Raw genomic sequence first — 19,360 nt, forward strand, 5'->3', positions numbered from 1 at the left:
CAAATCCCTTTATGTGAAAAAATTCTGCTTGGATTTTAAGAGTTGGTTTTAGGCAAAGAAATCCAAAGATTTGAAGCATAAATGATGATGAAACATAAAAGAGAATTCATTAACTCAGTAATTCCATTTTTAATAATCAGGGGAAAATTACAAAAGGGATTTGTGAGGGTAGGAAATTGTCTAGCTCTCATAAGTTATCTTTGGAATGCTTGAGGAGGTTTATTTTCTGAGATGGATTGATTTATAGTAGAGTTTGAAGATGGAATCACTTTAGTAGGCTGATTTCATACAATGATTGAAGGTCATCTTTAACTTCTTGAGTATGTGTACATGTGGATGCACATGGACGCTGTTTGCAACAGCTAACTGCTGTTACTTTTGGTCAGATTGATGCTAGAAAGCCTGTTGAAGAGGTCTTTGAAGCTGTCAAAAGCGTTTTCTCTTCAGCTGTAAAGAATGTAAGGCACCTCTTGGCAGTTCAGTGTTGTTAATCATTACTTGTGTGATAAATGCAAAAGAGAAAAAGAGATACACATAGATGCTGTTTGTGACAACCAACTGCACAATGTATGTTGAGTTATATAGATAACACATGGACGAGTTAGCCTATCTCGGGTTTTGGATCGGCTGGATGCCCTCATATCTGCTAATTTTGTTGCTATATTCTGATTAACATATCATGGCCCCACGCCGTTATATCATGTAGTTGATGGGCCAATAGAGTGCCTAGCAGCATGGCGGATTGGATATTCATGATATTTTAATCACTCCTTTGTGGATAGGCTATATCCCAAAAAACAGGAGGATTGTTATATTTTTATCTCTTAGCTGCATGTCGGCTTGCATTTGTTTTCGTTCCTTATTGACATTGTTATCTTGATCTAACTGGATTGTTTACCTGCCTTGCATAACCTTGTTTTACCTATTTTGAATTCTTACTTGTTATCAATGAATTGGAAGAATATAGAGTTGCCATGGTGTGTAAATGGTAATTTAATTCAGTTTTAACTGTCCTGGGTGTTGTTTTAAACTGTATTCTGGTTTTTTCATGTTGGCCTTGGAACTTGCACTGTTTTCTACTAACAATGCATCTTTCACGTTATATTTTCATTTCATTCTTCTTTAATTTTTATTTTATTTTTTATTTTTGTGATGGGGAAGGTTTTTTAAAGGTAAAAATGTCCTTTGCAAAATGTGAACTGATTAGGTGTGCACGTGATGGACCATCCATGCACATTGTATAACTACCCTGGCACAAAGTACAGGCTACTCTTACAATGTGATGGACCATCCATGCACATTGAGTGCGGGCAGTCCACCAATGCTTATAGTCATGAATGTGCAATTTGGCCATAAATGCTAAGCCATTTGCAGTTTCAGTGCATCATATATGATTGCTTTATTTTTTTCATTTGATTTCATTTTGACTTGATTCATGATTTTTCTTGCTCAGTTTTAATAATTCATTGCTTTGAAGCATTGCTGGAAATTTTTGTTGTTGTCAATGTGGTGGCCTGTGTGCCTGGTTTAAGGATTTAGTTTATGGATCTTGGGCCCTTCATTTGGATTTAAGAATAACCAATCGTCCTATGTCTTGTGGGTTTGAGATCCGATGGATTTGAGTTGAAATGTATATGATTGTGCCATCATACTGTGAAAAGCCTGATTCACTTACTGTATTTCTTGATTTTACCATCCTGACATTGTGTGAAAGTTTCTGGATTTTCTCTGTATTTCTTGAAGTTCAGCACGGTAGATAACCTGATCTGATTGAACTCATTCTTGCAAAAACATTCTCCCCATTGCATAAACCTGATCTGTTTGTCATGACAGGTGAAATATTTTGTGTTTAATTTGCTCAACTGTTTTGGATTTTGGGTGCATTGAGGACCGGTGTAGATGTGAATGATTGAACTATTGCATTGGTGACAGGTGCTGAAGGATGGACTTGAACTTTACACGTTCCCTATGCACATGGATTTGCAATTATCTTGCTCATTGTTATTGTGAAGGTGGCTACATTGCCTTTGACAAAGAAGCAGGTGAATGACTCCATTGCCACTCTAATATATAGAAAAGCGAATGTTGACTTCTAATTCTTAAACATGTTAAATATAATGTTTTTAGTGTAGATTGACTGTGAAATACTGGGAGGAGTGTATCTTCTTATTTGCAAGACATCTCATGCATGAACAGTTTTCAAGAGTTGGTTTTAGCTTTTCTTTTCTTTTTTTGTTTTTTAATTCATTTGCACTGACTGGATTTTAGTGCGTGGGTTTCTTATTAGCACTGGACTCTTGAGCAGAAATGGGAAAGGCACTGATGGTATGTTTGGTTGGGTATGCAAATCCACATGTTCTTGTCATAAGTTATCTGATGCAAGGTTTTGGTTTTCTGTACTACATTATGTGCCATTTCATGTTACTATATTCTTAACTTCCTGTTTAAGTTTTCTTACTCATCAGTTGATGGTGGCATTCTCTTCCACCACAGTGGCAATGTTGATGCCATTGTTCAGAAAGTAATATTTCTCATCCATTGTCATGTACATTTGAGCAAACCAATTTTCATCTAATTTCAAGGAATTCAGTTTTTTTTTTTTTCTAAAGAATTTTATAGTTATTCTCTTCCACCACAGTGGCAATGTGGATGGATGGCATGATCTCCACTGTAGCAATAAGGCATTACATATAGTTGCTAGTATATTATTTAAATGGATTTTAAATAATCATCATGGTGAACCCTGCAAATTTAAGGTTGCCCGTCTCTCTCCCAACAGTTTCCTTCATTGTGGCCCACTTGAATAATAGGACAGCTTGATTTTTTGGCCCTATGGCTCTAGGCCTAACATGAGATTACACATTTGGTGCTGTACTAATGGAACCTTCAGTTGTCATGTTATTGTGATAGGTGTCCATGATGGGCTTTTCAAATTGGGTTGGTGTTTTCCAATGCTAGGCCAACCAGAACTTGGGTCTGAACCCAAGTTGCAGCCCTAGACCAAGCATGCACCTGGGCCCAACACTTCTTCTTTACTTTGTAATGGGTGCCACTGCTAGCTAACTATCATAGTAATAAAAAAATCTGCATATTTGCAAATTGCTTTGAAACTGAAATTCACTCTTTTGGGTCTGTGTATCTTCTTTCAATATGATTCAGTCCACTCGATCTATTTGATGATATAGATATACTAATGCAGAGAAAATCTTCTTTTCTTTTTTGGTAAATTGAAATTCATTACATGCCCACTTTATCAGTTATAATATCTGGACTGCAACATTTCAGGATGCAGGGGGAACTTGGTGCAAATGCTATATTAGTTGTGTCAATTGCTGCTTGTAAAGCTGGTGCTGCTGAAAAGGAGGCAAGTTTTTTTTTTTTTTTTTTTTTTAATATGGTTATTGCCAAGCTGACCTGTTTTTAAAGCCATGCCCTAGGCGATTTTTTCCTGTGGTTCAATTTTCATTTGCTTCAATGTTTCTTGAACTTTTTACACTATTGCTCTTCAAAAATTTTACTACTTTTTTTTTTTTTTAATGAAATACAACTAGGAGTAATTTCTGGCCCCTAAGCAGAATCCTCTCCCCAAAGTTAGAGCCAAACTTAATGGAAAAGGAAGATGAGGATGAAGCGAGAGCCACCCTAAGACACCATGTGCATCCCCTGTTTTGGGTCAGCTTTTTCTTTCTTTTTTTTTTCTTTTTTTTTTTTTATATAAATTATATATATGGACCTTAGACTGTACAGGTTTTTTTTTATTTTTTCCTTTTCATTTATATATGAGCACATCTCACTTTACATATTTGTTTTTTGTTTCAGCAGTCTACTACGAATACTGTGCCCAGGTGATCTTATACACTCAAAATGTCTGAAAGGTGTGTCTGACATGGTTACTTCTCATACAGCATTTCTTACTGTGGTGTTTCTTCTAAAGTTAGTTTAGAGTGTATTATTTTATTTAGTTCATAATAGATACATCTGATTGAGATGCTTTTGTCTGTTGCATCTTCTATTGTAGAATCCAAACACGTGCAAATGCTGTTTCCACCTCAATGTCTTCAAGCTGTTGCTGTTATAGGGACGACTGTCTTTCTCGTCTCTGGTCGGTGGGTTTCTTTCTTTATTTCTGTTTCTTCTTTTTTTTTGGTTGTTAGAATGACAGTTTAAGATGATTGTGTACAAAACTCGCTTTGAGTTCTTGAAAACTGCTTTGTGGTCTAATGCTGAGAAAGGTCCTTGAAATGGTAATTTGAACTTAATTACTTCAGTATGTTACAGAACTTCTGATAAATGAGAGCTGAAATAAGCATTTAACATGCTATTTCCAATGATTGTTTGTAGCGCAATGATAGTAATTGGAAAAAGAGCAGCACATGTTATGTTTTGACCTCTCACCTACAACCTTTGCTACTGTGGACTGGAGCAACACTCATTTGCAGGTATTATTGATTTTTAACATTACCTTGTTGAATTTTGTAAGATCGTTATCAACTGTGTTGGCCTTTGCATATTGTCTATCAAGGTGAGTGTGTTTGCTGTCACTTTCCTGAAGAAACAGTTTGATGAGGTTGCTGGTTCAGTGATAATCTAGTTTTTTACTGAACAATGACAATCTAGTTTTTTCTTGATGTTGATTTCAAATCATATCTATCATTGTTGTTGGCTTGCAAAGTTCTTTTAGTCATATACTATTCTGATATATGAAGTGGTTGTTTATTTCCATGGACACGAAAAGATCAGTAGCAGCAGTTGGAGAGTGATGATGATGAGCAATGTTCCAGAAAGCACGGTGTATGGTGGCCCAAAGCCTCAGAATCATGAAAAGAGAGTGACTCTCAACCATCTCAAGCAGAAGCACCTCAAGGGCCAACCATCACAATGGTAACCGCCTACGACTACCCATTGGCCATACACCTAGACCAGGCCGGCATGAATAATAGGCTGTTGATACTGCGGTGAGGGTGCTGAAGGAAGGGGGCATGGATGCAATCAAGCTAGAAGGAGTGGCGCCTTTTAGAATTACAGCGGCGAGGGGGATTGTAGAAGCTGGAATTGCAGTCATGGGGCATGTGGAACTCACGTCGCAGGAGATTAGCGTCCTTGGACGAAATGTCACTAGTGCCCTCAAGGTTGCCTTCTTCCTCCCAAGTTTCCTCTGATTGTTGGGTCCTGCAGGTTGTGGAGACGGCAGTCGTTAGTAACAACCAAAAAGTCATCTAGCTCTTAAAAAAAGTAAATTACTTGGTAGCCTCATCCAAGCACTGGCTTTAAATTTCTGCTGCAACACTTACTTCTTGGCATTCATTCAAATATTATTAAAATTGACATTATTTTCGCATTCTTTTTATATATTCATCTATCATTATTTCTTTGAGAAATATTAATTGCAATTAATGATGAAAGAAAAGTTTTGAAGCTGTAAGGCAAAAAGAATCCATCCTAAAGGACTCTCTTATCTATTCGCAAATTCCTTGATCATTTATTACAATTGGTCTTGAGTCAAGTACGACTTTAATACACTTGTTCGCTCCCCAAGTATAGGGTTGTGATGTAGTAATAAACTCGGTGAGACCGAGGTCGAATTCCAAGGGACTGAAACTTGTACGTAATCTGAAACTAAATAGAACTAGAACTAGACTAAGATGTAATTTAAATCAAGCGAATATGAGGCAATAATTGTGAATAAATTAATTAAAAATTAATAAAAATAAAGGTGGGAACTAGGGTGCCAAGGATCCACTTGTAGCAATTGGGAAGTTACCTTGCATTGATTCAAGGACACAACTAGAATTAGAGTCCTATCCTATCCAATTAGTACGAAGAGATTTGTCAGATCTCTGAACTTTTCATGAATCTAATCCTCAATAGATAAGAATGGTGAAGATTTGGAAGTGATTTTGTCACCTAACCATGCCCAGAAGACTATGACAAACAACAGCAATTTACCAATCTCACAGCCAATCATGAGAGAATTGTGAAAGTCAGGAAAGGTTCCATCACCCAACCATGCCCATGAGACAATGGTGAACAACAGGGTTCCCCAGTTCACAATCTCAATAATGGAAAGAACATACTTAAAGCTATCGCAGATCCATTGTAATTTGAGTCACAATAAACCATTAAAAACTAAAAGCATATCTTAATAATCAAATTAGAATCCATAAAGTTCAACAAGACATGAATCAAAATAAGCAACCATCCTAATCACGCTACCAACTTCACCTCTTAGCCCTAGCTAAGAGGTTTAACCTAGAATAGACATGATTAGGCTAAACATCTTTAGAAAAATACTAAGAAGAAACAATAAAATAAAAATAAAAAAAATAATAAATATTACTCTACTCTCTCTCTCTCTCTCTGCCTCTGCCCACATCCCCTGGAAAATTTCATGCCTCCTGTGCTCAACTCTATCTTCTCTTTATAGCTGTCAAAGGTCGGTCGGTTGGAGTTTCTGCACAAAGAGGCGGTGCGTAGCTTTCACGCAATCGCAAATCTGGAAACTTCCTTACGCAACAAACCGAAGAAACAAAAAACAGATAGCCCATTCCGAAATCTGATCCGGATGAGCTTCTTGGGAATGATTGGATATCCCTGGGAAGTGATCTGGACGGCTGGGATCGATGGGCCGATCCTAACCACAGACGTAGAATGGCCCAGTCTCTCCGGACGCACGTCAGTGCGTAGAACATACGGAAAAGAGAGGCTTTTGTGATCAATGGGGCCTATGAACGGATTTTTTCAGGAAATTTTCACTCTGTCCATTGTGCTCTCTTCGAAAAACTATTCAGATATGGACGGTTTTGGATTGGGTTTGGTGTGGCCCATTTGATTTATCTTTCAGTAAAGATTATGTCATCCATTCTGTGTTTTACAACATTCCATGTGCGTACACATGCATTGGGCCGAAAGGCGAGCTTGGCGAGGGTCTTGGCCACTCTACGGAGCAATTGGACAGGTCAAATCATCTAATGGAATGATGGGTGGGGCCCACTGTCAAAACCCAGTGGGAACACGTCCGTCACTAGACATTTCGCACGGCTCTATTTGGATGTTTTGCACAAAAAATAGGTGGGGTCCACTGCAATGCCTGTCCTAGAAATCCACTCCCTTCATCGACTCTTGTACGTAGTGTTGGCCCATGGCCTCAAGTTTGAAGTAGATCCGACTTCAGGGTGGGCCACACGCTCAATGGATGTGTGGACAACATTCACCGTATGCTTACAAATTTGCCCTTCTCTTTTGTTATAACTTCTACCGTCCGTATCTCTTGATTACACCATGTAAATGAGACAAAATTTCACCAGGACTTGTTATCTTTCACGCTCTTTCTAACGCTTAAGTTTGAGCCTTGATCGCTTATGAATTGCTAAGATGCTCTTTAATGGCTAGCGCCCTCTAATATCTCTATTGGGCCACTTCCACATGGATCTAATGGCTGAAATTTGACGTGTACGGTTAATTTATGGTCCTCATGTCATGCATAAAGTTTCGAGCCAAATGATTGGTAGGAATCCTGTGATCTTGCATTCTGACTGACTTTCAGGCCACTTGAGCTTCATTTTCTCAATTTTCTCGGATCTCTGGTGTGTAAATCCATCGATTTTGGTCCCTTGGGATCCATCCCTTCCTTAGTCACTCATGAGCGTTAAATCCATGCTTTTAACATCCTTTTTCAGTCAAAGCTCGTGAATTCACCTTGCAATACAAACACGCTTAAAAGAAGACGTTAACAATATCATGCTCATAAAATTCGGTAATAACTGGGGTCTAATATACAATATTTGACCCTCAACACAACTCCCAACCAGCATTTTACTAGTCCCGAGCAAAGTATGCGAAAAATAATTTCAGAAATACAAGACAATTCCTACAAACCCAAGTGACTTGTGAAAAATAGTCAAGATGCAAGAAGTCTAAGTTTCATGAATGGTGAACAGTACTTTCTCTTGGAATCTAGCTCACGGTAAACTTCATAATCAAGTTCAGTGTATTAACCCATCAATTAGAAAAAAATTCTAAACATTGAGTTCCATATGTGTATAGTGTAAACCTAACTTACCATCATTAAGAGATCCAATCGTCAATTTCCATGATAACATTAATAATCAAAAGAGCATTTAGGACAATCAAAACCTAAACCAGAACTTGCCTTACAGTTCTTCTTTTTCATTCTTCTAGCTTTTGATTTTTCCATCGAGGGGGAGGGGAATTGAATCTGCACCTATAGGGAGCAAACCTATGGTGGAGATTGTACGCCCAATCCTTTTCACATATCATCCATGGGGAATTAAATCTACACTTATAGGGAGCAAACATATGGTGAAGATTATTCACCCAACCCTTTCCAAAGGTATCTGTTTTTTTTATTTTTTTCATAGGTATTTTCTTTTTCTTCAATTAATCATGATGGGCAAATTTTCCAGGCTAGTTCCTTACATGCTTAATGACTACCAAGTTACAATTCAATAACGAACTGAAACTTTAATGTGCAAGCGAGATGTGTCTTGTGAAATTATGACTCAATTAATGTTTTTCTAATCATGGATTAACAGTTCGAACTTAACTGTGAAGTTTAACAGATAACTGAATCCAAGAGTCATAAATCCCCAATACTCCGTATCTTATAATTCTAAATCAATGATAGTCGTCAAAATCACTTCAAATTCGTAAGAATTTCCATAAAAATTTTAAAAATTTTCACAATTTTTCAAAATTCACAAATTTTGCTCAAGACCGAGAAAACACTGATTAGGTCACCTAATCGCCCACTCCCAACCTGAAAGCTACATTGTCCTCAATGTAAAAGGAATAAGTATGCAATGCACATGGGACAACAAAAGTAAAAGAGGAGTGATGGAAAGATAGTACCTGGACGAAAGAATCAAGAGGCTTTCCAAAGATATCAGCGTAAAAGCAAGTTAGCACAAGAGAGAAACCAACAAAAGCAACTATCCTAAAACAATGCAGGAAGCAAACTAACCTAATGGCATAAAACCTTCTATCCTAGAACAACATAAAGCAAACTACTCTAGTCCTATAAAAGCAGGGAAAAACTACTGAGTCATGCCGCAAGGTTCCTCTTGGTCAGTATTTTGATAAGTTTCTCAGTAAGTTTCTCAACAGGATCATCCAAAAGCCCTTTTTGCAATAGGCTTGGACGCTCTGACTTTCCAGAGAAAGTTATGTACCTCATCAAAAAATTTTCGTTGAATCACTTGATGTATCCAGAGTATATATGATTCACCTGTGACAGAAGAAGTTTCGGTGTTATTATCCCATGGTGAATCAAATACTACAAGTAAATAAAGTTCAGAAAACTTCGCAAGAAGTGGTGTAGTCTCAACACATTCTGAAGTATTAGACTTCGGTTTCATTGTCAACTCCTCCTCCTTTAATGGTAAGCATTTAGGATCAGGGGAAGAAGGGGCTTTAGAATAAGGGTTCTCTCGGTCAGTGATGACTACCAAGATGTTGTCTTGCAAGGCATCCTCTTTGTCTTTTGACATGGGATCGTTTGAATCTGCAAAGTGTGCCAAGCAATCATCCAAAGAGTTGGGAAGTTCAGCTGAGCGTGACTTATTTTTCACATTTGAGCTCATGATGATCTGCCTAAGGAATCCATTATCCTTGAAAGTGGATGGAGGTACGCTCTCTTGCTCCAGTCCTGCACAGACAGATTGAAGATCAATAGGGGAAACATCGATGTGATCACTCTGTTCATTGAAATTACTCAATTGAGGCGTTGAATTGTCAAACGTGTATAGCTCAGACAGTGGCCTCAACTGAGTGGTTTCAAATTCTAGGGTTGTAGCGAGCAACTCGTCCTTCTCCCAAATCACATCATCATTCGATTCAGAGGAGTGGTCCAAACATGTTTCATAAGAGTTAGAAGGGTCGGTTGTAAAGAGCTCATCCTCCACTTTTAAATCAGACATGTCAGGTGAAGGGAGTGACTCATTATGACCGACCACTTCGTGTACGACTTGATCATTGACCTGGACCAAACTTGAGATTGATTCTAGGGGAATTTGGGTTGCACATTCATAATAGTCATCCCAATATGCATCATTGTCTAATTCCGTCCAATAGTGCACACTCGGGATGGGATCGCTTTCCTCACATTGCATTCCTGAATTAGGTTGAGGTTCGAATAAATTAATATTTAACTCATCATTGAAATCATGTGTGTCATGTGAGGGAGGTGTGTCATCATCACTGTATTTGAAAGATACCCACGTCTCTTGACCATTCCTTTGGACCGTCATCGAGATCGACTCATCGGGAAAGTGAACCATATGCTCATTAATGGAATCCAACTCCTCATTCCAAATTCTAGATTTCTTCAAAAGCGAGTGAGGATCACTTTCCTCGCATTGTATTTCTGGATTGGGCTGTGGTTGGGATGAACGAGCTTCCTCTATCCTATCAAGGCGCAAATTGAGTGCTTTTATTGCTTTTCTAATTTCCACAAGACAGGCTATGTTACTTTGAATTGAATCCTCTTGGATCGTTTTTAGTTGGATCTCAAAGGTAGGGGATCCAAGAGAATAATTATTATAACATGATGTTGTTGGTTCATTTCCCCAATTTTGATGTTTTCACTGATTACAGTCATACAGATCATAGGTGGGAGAATCTGATGGTTGGTAATACATATTATCACTCATAATATAATCACGCATTGTTTTCTTTTTATCGGATGGATGATAATAATTCTCTCTCCCATAGTTGTGATAACCCCAACATTCACGTACTGTTTTGTTAATCTGTGGGGTATAATTGTTCTCCTACATATGATCACGTAAGGACTTCTTAACCGGTAGATCTTTATATCCCGGTCAGTTCTCGATGATAGTTTCAGAAAAGTTTTGAGATATTGGTTGATTTCTATCATAATCATCATCCCAATATAGGTTATTCTTCTCAGCATACTGACGTTCCCACTCGTGCATATACATGGTGAAACCCTAACTCTGAAGCTAATCCTAAGAAAAACAAAAGAAAAGATCCTACAGCAGTATGGAAATTAAGAGGAGGAGAAGTTAGAAAGAAGGTACCAAATGAGAAGTTCCTATGTTAAGATCCTGCAAAAGAAAACAAAAGAGATTAGTTTCTAAAATAGAAAGTCTAAAGTTAGAAAGTTCCTACAATTGAAATAGAAAGTTAGTTTCTAAAAAGGAAAGTTCCCTAAACCTAGAAGTTAAGTTAGCTTCTAAAAAGAAGACCTAGAATTAGAAAGTTTTTAAAATAGAAAATCTAAACCTAAAATTAAAAAGTTTCTAAAAATAAACTATTTCTTAAAAAGGAAAGTTCTAAAAATAAAATAAAGGAAAAATGAGTTAGTTTCTAAAATTAGAAAGAATTTCTAAAAAGGGAAATAACTAACCTAGTTTCTAAAAACAAAAGAGGAAAGTTTCTAAAAATAAACTAAAAAACATAATCCTAAAATAGAAAGTAATGTTAGTTTCTAAAAAGGAAAAAATTTCTAAAATTAGAAAATAGAAAATTTCTAAAATTAAAAGAAAGCCTAGAATTAGAAAATTTCTAAAACTCAAACCCTAATTCTAAAAATAGAAAAAGTAGAGGAATTAGAAAGGGATTACTAATTTAGAAGTTTATGTCAGGATTCTACAAAATAGGAAAACAGGTTAGTTTCTAGAAATCAGAAAAACCTAAACCTAAAGTTAGAAAAATCCTAATCTAAAACTAATCTTAAAAATAGTTAATTTTAGAAAACGTAACCGTCAATCCCAGGTAACGGCGCCAAAAACTTGTTCACTCCTCAAGTATAGGGTTGTGATGTAGTAATAAACTTGGTGAGACAGAGGTCGAATCCCAAGGGACTGATACATGTACATAATCTGAAACTAAGTAGAACTAGAACTAGACTAAGATGTAATTTAAATCAACTGTAATTTGAGAAATAATTGTGAATAGATTAATTAAAAACTAATAAAAATAAAGGTGGGAACTAAGGTGTCAAGGATCCACTTGTAGCAATTGGGAAGTTACCTTGCATTGATTCAAGGACACAACTGGAATCGGAGTCCTATCCTATCCAATTGGTAAGAAGAGATTTGTCAGATCTCTGAACTTCTCATGGGTCTAATCGCCAATAGATAAGAATGATGAAGATTTGGAAGTGATTCTGTCACCTAACCATGCCCAGGAGACTATGGCAAACAACAGCAATTTACCAATCTCACAGCCAATCATGAGAGAATTGTGAAAGTTAGGAAGGGTTCCATCACCCAACCATGCCCATGAGATAATGGTGAACAACAGGTTCCCCAGTTCACAATCTCAATAATGGAAAGAACATACTTAAAGCTATCGCAGATCCATTGTAATTTGAGTCACAATAAACCCTTAAAAACTAAAAGCATACCTTAATAATCAAATTAGAATCCATAAGGTTCAACAAGATATGAATCAAAACAAGCAACTATCCTAATCACACTACCAGCTTCACCTCTTAGCCCTAGCTAAGAGGTTTAGCCTAGAATAGACATGATTAGGCTAAACATAAAAAGAAACAACAGAAATAAACAAATAAAATAAATATTACTATTCTCTCTCTCTCTCTCTGCCTTGATCTTGATTCCCCCCCGATGCCTCCTGTGCTCAACTCTATCTTCTCTTTATAGCTGTCAAAGGTCGGTCGGTTGGAGTTTCCGCACAAAGAGGCGGTGCGTAGCTTTCACGCAATAGCAAATCTGGAAACTTCCTTACGCAGCAAACCGAAGAAACAGAAAACAGATAGCCCATTCCGAAATCTGATCCGGACGAGCTTCTTGGGAATGATCGGACGTCCCTGGGAAGTGATCTGGACGGCTGGGATCGATGGGCCGATCCTGGCCACGGACGTAGAACGGCCCAGATCGTCCCAGTCTCTCCGGACGCACGTCAGTGCGTAGAACATACGGAAAAGAGAGGCTTCTGTGATCAGTGGGGCCTATGAACAGATTTTTCTAGGAAATCTACTCCGTCCATTGTGCTCTCTTCGAAAAACTATTCAGATATGGACGGTTTTGGATTGGGTTTGGTGTGGCCCATTTGATTTATCTTTCAGTAAAGATTCTGTCATCCATTCTGTGTTTTACAACATTCCATGTGCGTACACGTGCATTGGGCCGAAAGGCAAGCTTGGCGAGGGTCTTGGCCACTCCACGGAGCAATTGGACAGGTTAGATGATCTAATGGAATGATGGGTGGGGCCCACTGTCAAAACCCAGTGGGAACACGTCCGTCACTGGACATTTCGCACGGTTCTATTTGGATGTTTTGTGCAAAAAATAGGTGGGGTCCACTGCAATGCCTGTCTTAGAAATCCACTCCCTCCATCGACTCTTGTACGTAGTGTTGGCCCATGGCCTCAAGTTTGAAGTAGATCGGACTTCAGGGTGGGCCACACGCTCAATCGATGTGTGGACAACATTCACCGTTAAAAATATAATCCGCTTCACGTACGCTTGATGCCATGAATATCTATTTACAAATTTTCCCCTCTTTTGTTATAACTTCTGTCGTCTGTATCTCTTGATTACACCATGCAAATGAGACAAAATTTCACCAGGACTTATTATCTTTCACGCTCTTTCTAACGCCTAAGTTTGAGCCTTGATCGCTTATGGATTGCCAAGATGCTCTTTAATGGCTAGCGCCCTCTAATATCTCTATTGGGCCACTTCCATATGGATCTAATGGCTGAAATTTGACTTGTATGGTTAATTTATGGTCCTCAGGTCATGCATAAAGTTTCGAGCCGAATGGATGGTGGGAATCCTGTGATCTTGCATTCTTACTAACTTTCAGGCCACTTGAGCTTCAGTTTCTCAATTTTCTCGGATCTCTGGTGTGTAAATCCATCGATCTTGGTCCCCTGGGATCCATCCCTTCCTTGGTAACTCATGAGCGTTAAATCCATGCTTTTAGCATCCTTTTTCAATCCAAGCTCGTGAATTCACCTTGCAATACAAACACGCTTAAAAGAAGACGTTAACAATATCATGCTCATAAAATCCGATAATAAGTGGGATCTAATATGCAATATTTGACCCTCAACAACACCCACACTTCTTAATTGTACACGTAAATTTAATACAGGCCCTCAATCACACGTGGCCTTGTGTTTGATTGAATTGTGTGAACATAATGTACAAAGTTATATGTGCACTCATGTGCTTACTCATGTCTGAAAATTTTTAGATTATCATACTGAGATATCATAGTGACTCTTCTTTTAGATGAAAACAGGTATATGAATCTCTCTAAACAATTTAATTATGGTTGTGAATAATCAAATACACAGTATAGTACATACATAGTTTAAAAGCAATTATGAATTCTGTGATAAAAACCATTTATAATGCATCAGACGGAGGATGATTATCAGTCCCAACCCAAGCCTGATAATCAGGTGGTTTATGATGTTAATAGGTTGGGTTGGGCCTGAAATAAAAGGTAATTAATAAGAGGCCAAGCTCATGACTTTTGGGTCTATTACTAAACGGGTTGACCCATTTAGCCAAGGGCGATCCAGATCGGTGGGTAACATGTTGGAAATCAAGTGTGGTAAAATTGAGAGAGACTTGGCTGCGACCCTGAACTAGCAATGTTGGTGAGAACCTGACCGTAGGGGCCCACCTTAATGTATGTACTTTATATCCACGCCATTAATCTGTTTTACACGTTATTTCAGGCCATGGTCCCAAAACCGAAGCAGATATAAATTCAGGCAGACCACACCACAAGAAACAGTCAGATATTTTTTTTTATCCTACAATCAAATTTGGTGTGTTCAATGGTTCATGGAGGGTTTGTGGATGCTTGTGCTTATTTCTTGGCACCATCCGAAAGAAAAAAGGATCCGAGTGAAAAGAAGCAAGGGCTGTCAACAGGTCAGGTTCAAGTTGGGTCCTATAGTACTTGTTCCTAATTTACTGGTTAACATCTTACTAGGTCTAGTCACTTTCGTGCCCGAGTCTCATTCTTGAGGACCCAGACCCAGATCCAATCAGGTTCCGCTGCCCATTGGGTACCCAATGGTTCTTTAAATCTTTTCAGCTATTTAGAGAATTGTAATTCACTTCTTGCAGTTTTGTCAACTTCGATAACGATAACACCTGATACACAAAGTCCATTGGCATATTCGCACTACCATCTACTATATTTAGGATCATCTACAGAATTTGGATTTGAATTTTTCTTGATTTATTTTCTAGTTGGGTTTTGTTGAATTATTCTCTATGGGAAAATTGCAGGTCTGCACAGGTGTGGAAGAGTTGCAGACTGAGGTGGATGAATTACATAAGGCCAGATCTTAAGAGAGGCACATTCTCACAGCAAGAAGAGAACCTGATAATCAAACTTCATACAGTTCTAGACAACAGGCAACACCTTTGTACGAGCAGCCAGCTGAGCCATTGAAGAGAGAGACCTTTGTATGAGCAACTAGCTGAGCCATTGAAGAGAGAGAGTGAGCCTTTGCTTTGCATGTAGCTTGTGTTTGCAAAAGAGCGAGGAGTGTAGCTATAGTGGGTTTCTAGCACTCAAGATAGGAATTGTTGGATTATAGTTGCCTTGGAAATGTTGTATTGAAATTTGAAATTGGAATTGGAATTGGAATTGAAATTGAAATGTGTAGTAGAAAAGAAGTAAAAGATTATCATGTGTGTGAATCATTTTAGTCTTTTTCTTCTATTTGTATAATTATTTGGTATATAATACAGGTAGATTACAGTTCTCTAAATTTTTTCTAAAATTCCGTCCTAAAGTCTGACCGTTGGCAACATTAATAAGCATTCAAAATCGTTTCTAAAATTGTGCCCAAACTGACTGTTGGAACCGGAACGGTTTAAAATCGTTCCTAAAATTCCGTTTCTAAAAATTGGAACGGTACCCAAAATGGTTAACCATACCTGATTTTCTGCGACGCCTCATTTAGGAACGGTAGTAAACCGTTCCTGAAGAATTTAGGAACGGTTTAAAACCGTTCCTAAATGACGATTTTGGTGTACTAAGGCCATTTTAATCCCCACCATTGGTTTCATTCTTCCAAATTGTTTATTACTTGTGCAAGCATGTCCCAGTTGATCAATGGATATATTACATATCATTTTAGGGCTTGATCCAAAAAATGAGAGGGATATAAATCTTAGGTGGACCACACTACTGGAAAGTAATAGTGATTGGATATCCACCATTAAAATCCTCCTAAGTCCCACTGTACTATTTATTGCACATCCAATCTGTTGATTAGGTCATACAGGCCCATATGCATGGAAAAAAATGAAGATCAACTTGATCCAAAACTTTTATGCCTCAAAAAGTTTTTAATGGTCAACTCTCATTCACCACTATTTCCTTTAATGTTGTCCAGGTTAGATTGTGATTTACCTAATTTTTACTCCCGTACCATAAAATGATCTTGAAAAATCGACGGACGGGGCATGGATGAAACACATACATCATGGATATGTGTTTCATTCATGCCATCCATCTATTTTTTTTCAATCATTTTATAGTATGAGACCAAAAATGAGGTATTTCCTAATCTCAAGTGGACCATATTAGAGGAAATAGTTTTAAATGAGTGTCAACCATCAACAACCTTTTGAGGGCCATAAAAGTTTTGGATAAGCTGATTTTTGTTTTTTGGCCTATATGATCTAATCAACATATCGTATGTCAAATAAACAGTACACTAGTACACTGAGCCTTAGGAGGATTTTAATAGTGGATGTCTAATCACTATTGTTTTTCTATGGTGTGGTCCACTTGAGATTTATATCCCTCTCATTTTTGGTATCAAGCCCTAAAATGATCTATAAAAATGCATGAACGGAATGGATGAAACACATACATCATGGTGGTGCCCACAGAGCACCAACTACCAGCCACGGGCTGGTGCCAGGGGGAGTAGCCAATCCATTTCCAAATCCACGGAGTTCCAGAGGTTTGGACGCGGATTTCCTGCAAAAGCCTTTGGCAGAAGTTCCTGCGCTGGGATGCTGGGTGGGGTCCACTGATGTTTGTGATTTCCGTTTCCCAGCTCATTTTAGGACATTCTAGAAACTTATGTGGATTCAAAACTCAAGTGGGCCATACGAGAGGGATAACTGGGGAAAGAGTTTTCTACTGTTGAAACCTTCCTGGGCTCCACCTTGATTTTTATATGCCATCCAAACCGTTTATAAGGTCATTCCCACTTTGGATGAAGTGAAAACATGAAAATAGCATGATAAGAAACTTTTATGGCCTTAAAAATATTTCAACGGTGGTGACTGAATCACAACTGTTTCCTATCATGCGGCCCACTCGAGTTTTCTATCCATCTAATTTTGTCTAGAATGTCCTAAAATGATCTCAGAAAACAGATGAATGGGGTGGATTTATGACAAACATCAAGGTGGGCCCCACCCAGCATCCCAACGAAGGAACTTCCCGTGAGAGGCTTTGTCAGGAACTCCCCGTCCGGTTTCAAATCCTCTCGGGGTTTGAAATCGAAGGTGACACGTTGGATTACATCTAAAATCATTCCCATGGTTGCATGTGTAGCATGTGAATCACTAGACTATTAATCTATTAGGCACATGGCCCATTAATAATATCCTAAAATAATTAGATTATCAATTGCATCACTATAATTACTTCAATACGATAATCAGCACTGTCCGAACATTGTCCATGTAAATCAACGGTTTAAACTTGTTGGTTAGTCACTGGACGTGATCTTGTGCTTGTGGCCCATCTAAGACTTGGAAATTCATCATTTTTTGGTAAAGTATATATTTCAACGGGCTTATTACAAATATTGTGTCAAACTTTACATAAGTTCACTAATTAGAGATATTAAAATTGATTTAGTAATTAAATTCAAACTCATGCAAATATACTATGAATAGCTAGTTTTGGATGCCAAACACAGCAGGGGATTTCAAATCTAGGGGGTTAAGGGGTTTCAAATCCACGGTCCCAAACAGGCCCTTAAGCTCCCTGCAGCGAAGCAATTGTCAAAGGTAACTTCCGTTGGACACAGATTGCCTACTGATATTGTGAAGATGGTGCACTATGATCTATATATTTTATCAATTTCCTTTGTTTTTTCTTTTTTTTCTTTTTTTTTTTTCAATTTACCATGACTCGAAAAAACGAGGCAAATCCAAATCTCATGTAGATTACACCACATTATTTAAATCTCCTTTTTAAAAAAATAATTTAGGAGCCACAAAAGTATGACGAATAAACATTACAATAAGCATTTGGAAGTTTTAAATGATGAGTGTTTAGTTACTACTATTTTCTTGTCACTTGAGATTTGGACATGCCTCATTTTTAACATCATGTACTAAAATGATTTGAAATTACTAGATAAAACACATACAACATTATAGGCCTACTAGCATCAATAGCCAACCGGATTGCATCCTACCCCGCCCCTCTCTGGCCACCAACAGTAAATCTGTGGAGTGGCCCACAGTGATGTATCTATTTATCCACGCCGCCCATCATGTTTCTCATATCATTTTAATGCAACGCAAGATTACTATTATTATTTGGTGCGATCAGCTCCAGCTTTATACCTACCTCATTTTGGGATCATAACTTCGAATGATATAAGAAATGGGATGAACCATGTGAATAAACAGATACATGGCCTTTACAATGCACCCATTCTTGCTAGAGATGGGACGGCCTGTTAGGGGCTTTGTGCAGCCTACCATGATGCATGTGTATTATCCGCATTGTTCATCCATTTTGAATTATTATTTTAGGGCACAATCCCAAAAAGGTGACATTGAATGCTCAAGTGAACCCCACCACAGGAAACAGTGGGGATTAATTGCTTGCTGCTGAAAATTTCTTGGAGTCTACGAAAGTTTTAGATGAACCTGATATTTATGTTTTCCATTCATGCAGGTTTATGTGACCTTATGAAGAGGTTGGATGGTAGGAATTCAATCCCCAACCGGTGGTCCACTTCAGCCTTTGATGTGGCTCCTTTTTTAGGTTATACCATGAAAATCTTTCAAAATAAGTTGGACGGGTGGATAAAACATATATATCACCGTGAGCCCCTCGTACCCCTGAAATAACCATCAGTCTCTAGCTAAGTGCTGGTGAGGGCAGCACCCAGTCCGGCGCTGGAACCAGCAATGTGGTGGACCCTGACCGTGGGACCCACCTAGATATATGGATTGTATATCTATGTTGTTCATATGTTTCTTTTATTCATCTTATGGCATCATCTCAAAAATGAATCGCACCACAATAAATAGTGCTCATTGTACACCCACCATTAAAAACCTTTTGGGGTTCACCTTAGTGTTTATTTTCCATCCAACCCGTTGAGAAGATC

The 19,360-nt window shown here is 38.1% G+C and overlaps 2 protein-coding genes across 8 annotated transcripts in view; one reads left to right on the plus strand and one right to left on the minus strand.

Annotated features, from left to right (window-relative positions):
* LOC131252839 (probable plastidic glucose transporter 2) overlaps positions 1 to 19,360 on the minus strand; it is a 52,479-nt gene that overhangs the window by 4,917 nt on the left and 28,202 nt on the right. The gene's annotated exons all lie outside the window — the stretch shown is intronic.
* LOC131252840 (uncharacterized) lies at positions 1,846 to 5,098 on the plus strand. 7 transcript variants are annotated; one of them, XM_058253588.1, is made up of 6 exons: positions 1,846 to 2,042; positions 2,269 to 2,521; positions 3,286 to 3,364; positions 3,820 to 3,845; positions 4,019 to 4,106; positions 4,155 to 5,098. In XM_058253588.1, exons 1-6 carry the CDS (start codon positions 1,943 to 1,945, stop codon positions 4,170 to 4,172), a joined length of 564 nt encoding a protein of 187 aa, XP_058109571.1. In that variant the 5' UTR covers positions 1,846 to 1,942; the 3' UTR covers positions 4,173 to 5,098. The 7 variants fall into 7 exon arrangements, 1 of the variants encoding a protein (XP_058109571.1); XR_009174730.1 differs by lacking the exon at positions 4,155 to 5,098 and having other exon boundaries at positions 1,968 to 2,042; positions 2,288 to 2,325; positions 3,286 to 3,672; positions 3,820 to 4,146; XR_009174729.1 differs by lacking the exon at positions 4,155 to 5,098 and having other exon boundaries at positions 1,976 to 2,042; positions 2,269 to 2,325; positions 3,286 to 3,672; positions 3,820 to 4,146.

Source organism: Magnolia sinica, chromosome 8 (assembly GCF_029962835.1).
Source record: "Magnolia sinica isolate HGM2019 chromosome 8, MsV1, whole genome shotgun sequence".
Lineage (NCBI taxonomy): Eukaryota > Viridiplantae > Streptophyta > Magnoliopsida > Magnoliales > Magnoliaceae > Magnolia > Magnolia sinica.

Bases quoted from the DNA above. Each gene is read 5' to 3' on its own strand.
- LOC131252840 (XM_058253588.1), top strand. From the start codon at position 1,943: ATGGACTTGAACTTTACACGTTCCCTATGCACATGGATTTGCAATTAT. The intron at 2,043-2,268 runs GTGAATGACTCC...ACTGGATTTTAG, and splicing joins TGCCTTTGACAAAGAAGCAG to TGCGTGGGTTTCTTATTAGC. The intron at 2,522-3,285 runs GTAATATTTCTC...GCAACATTTCAG, and splicing joins TTGATGCCATTGTTCAGAAA to GATGCAGGGGGAACTTGGTG.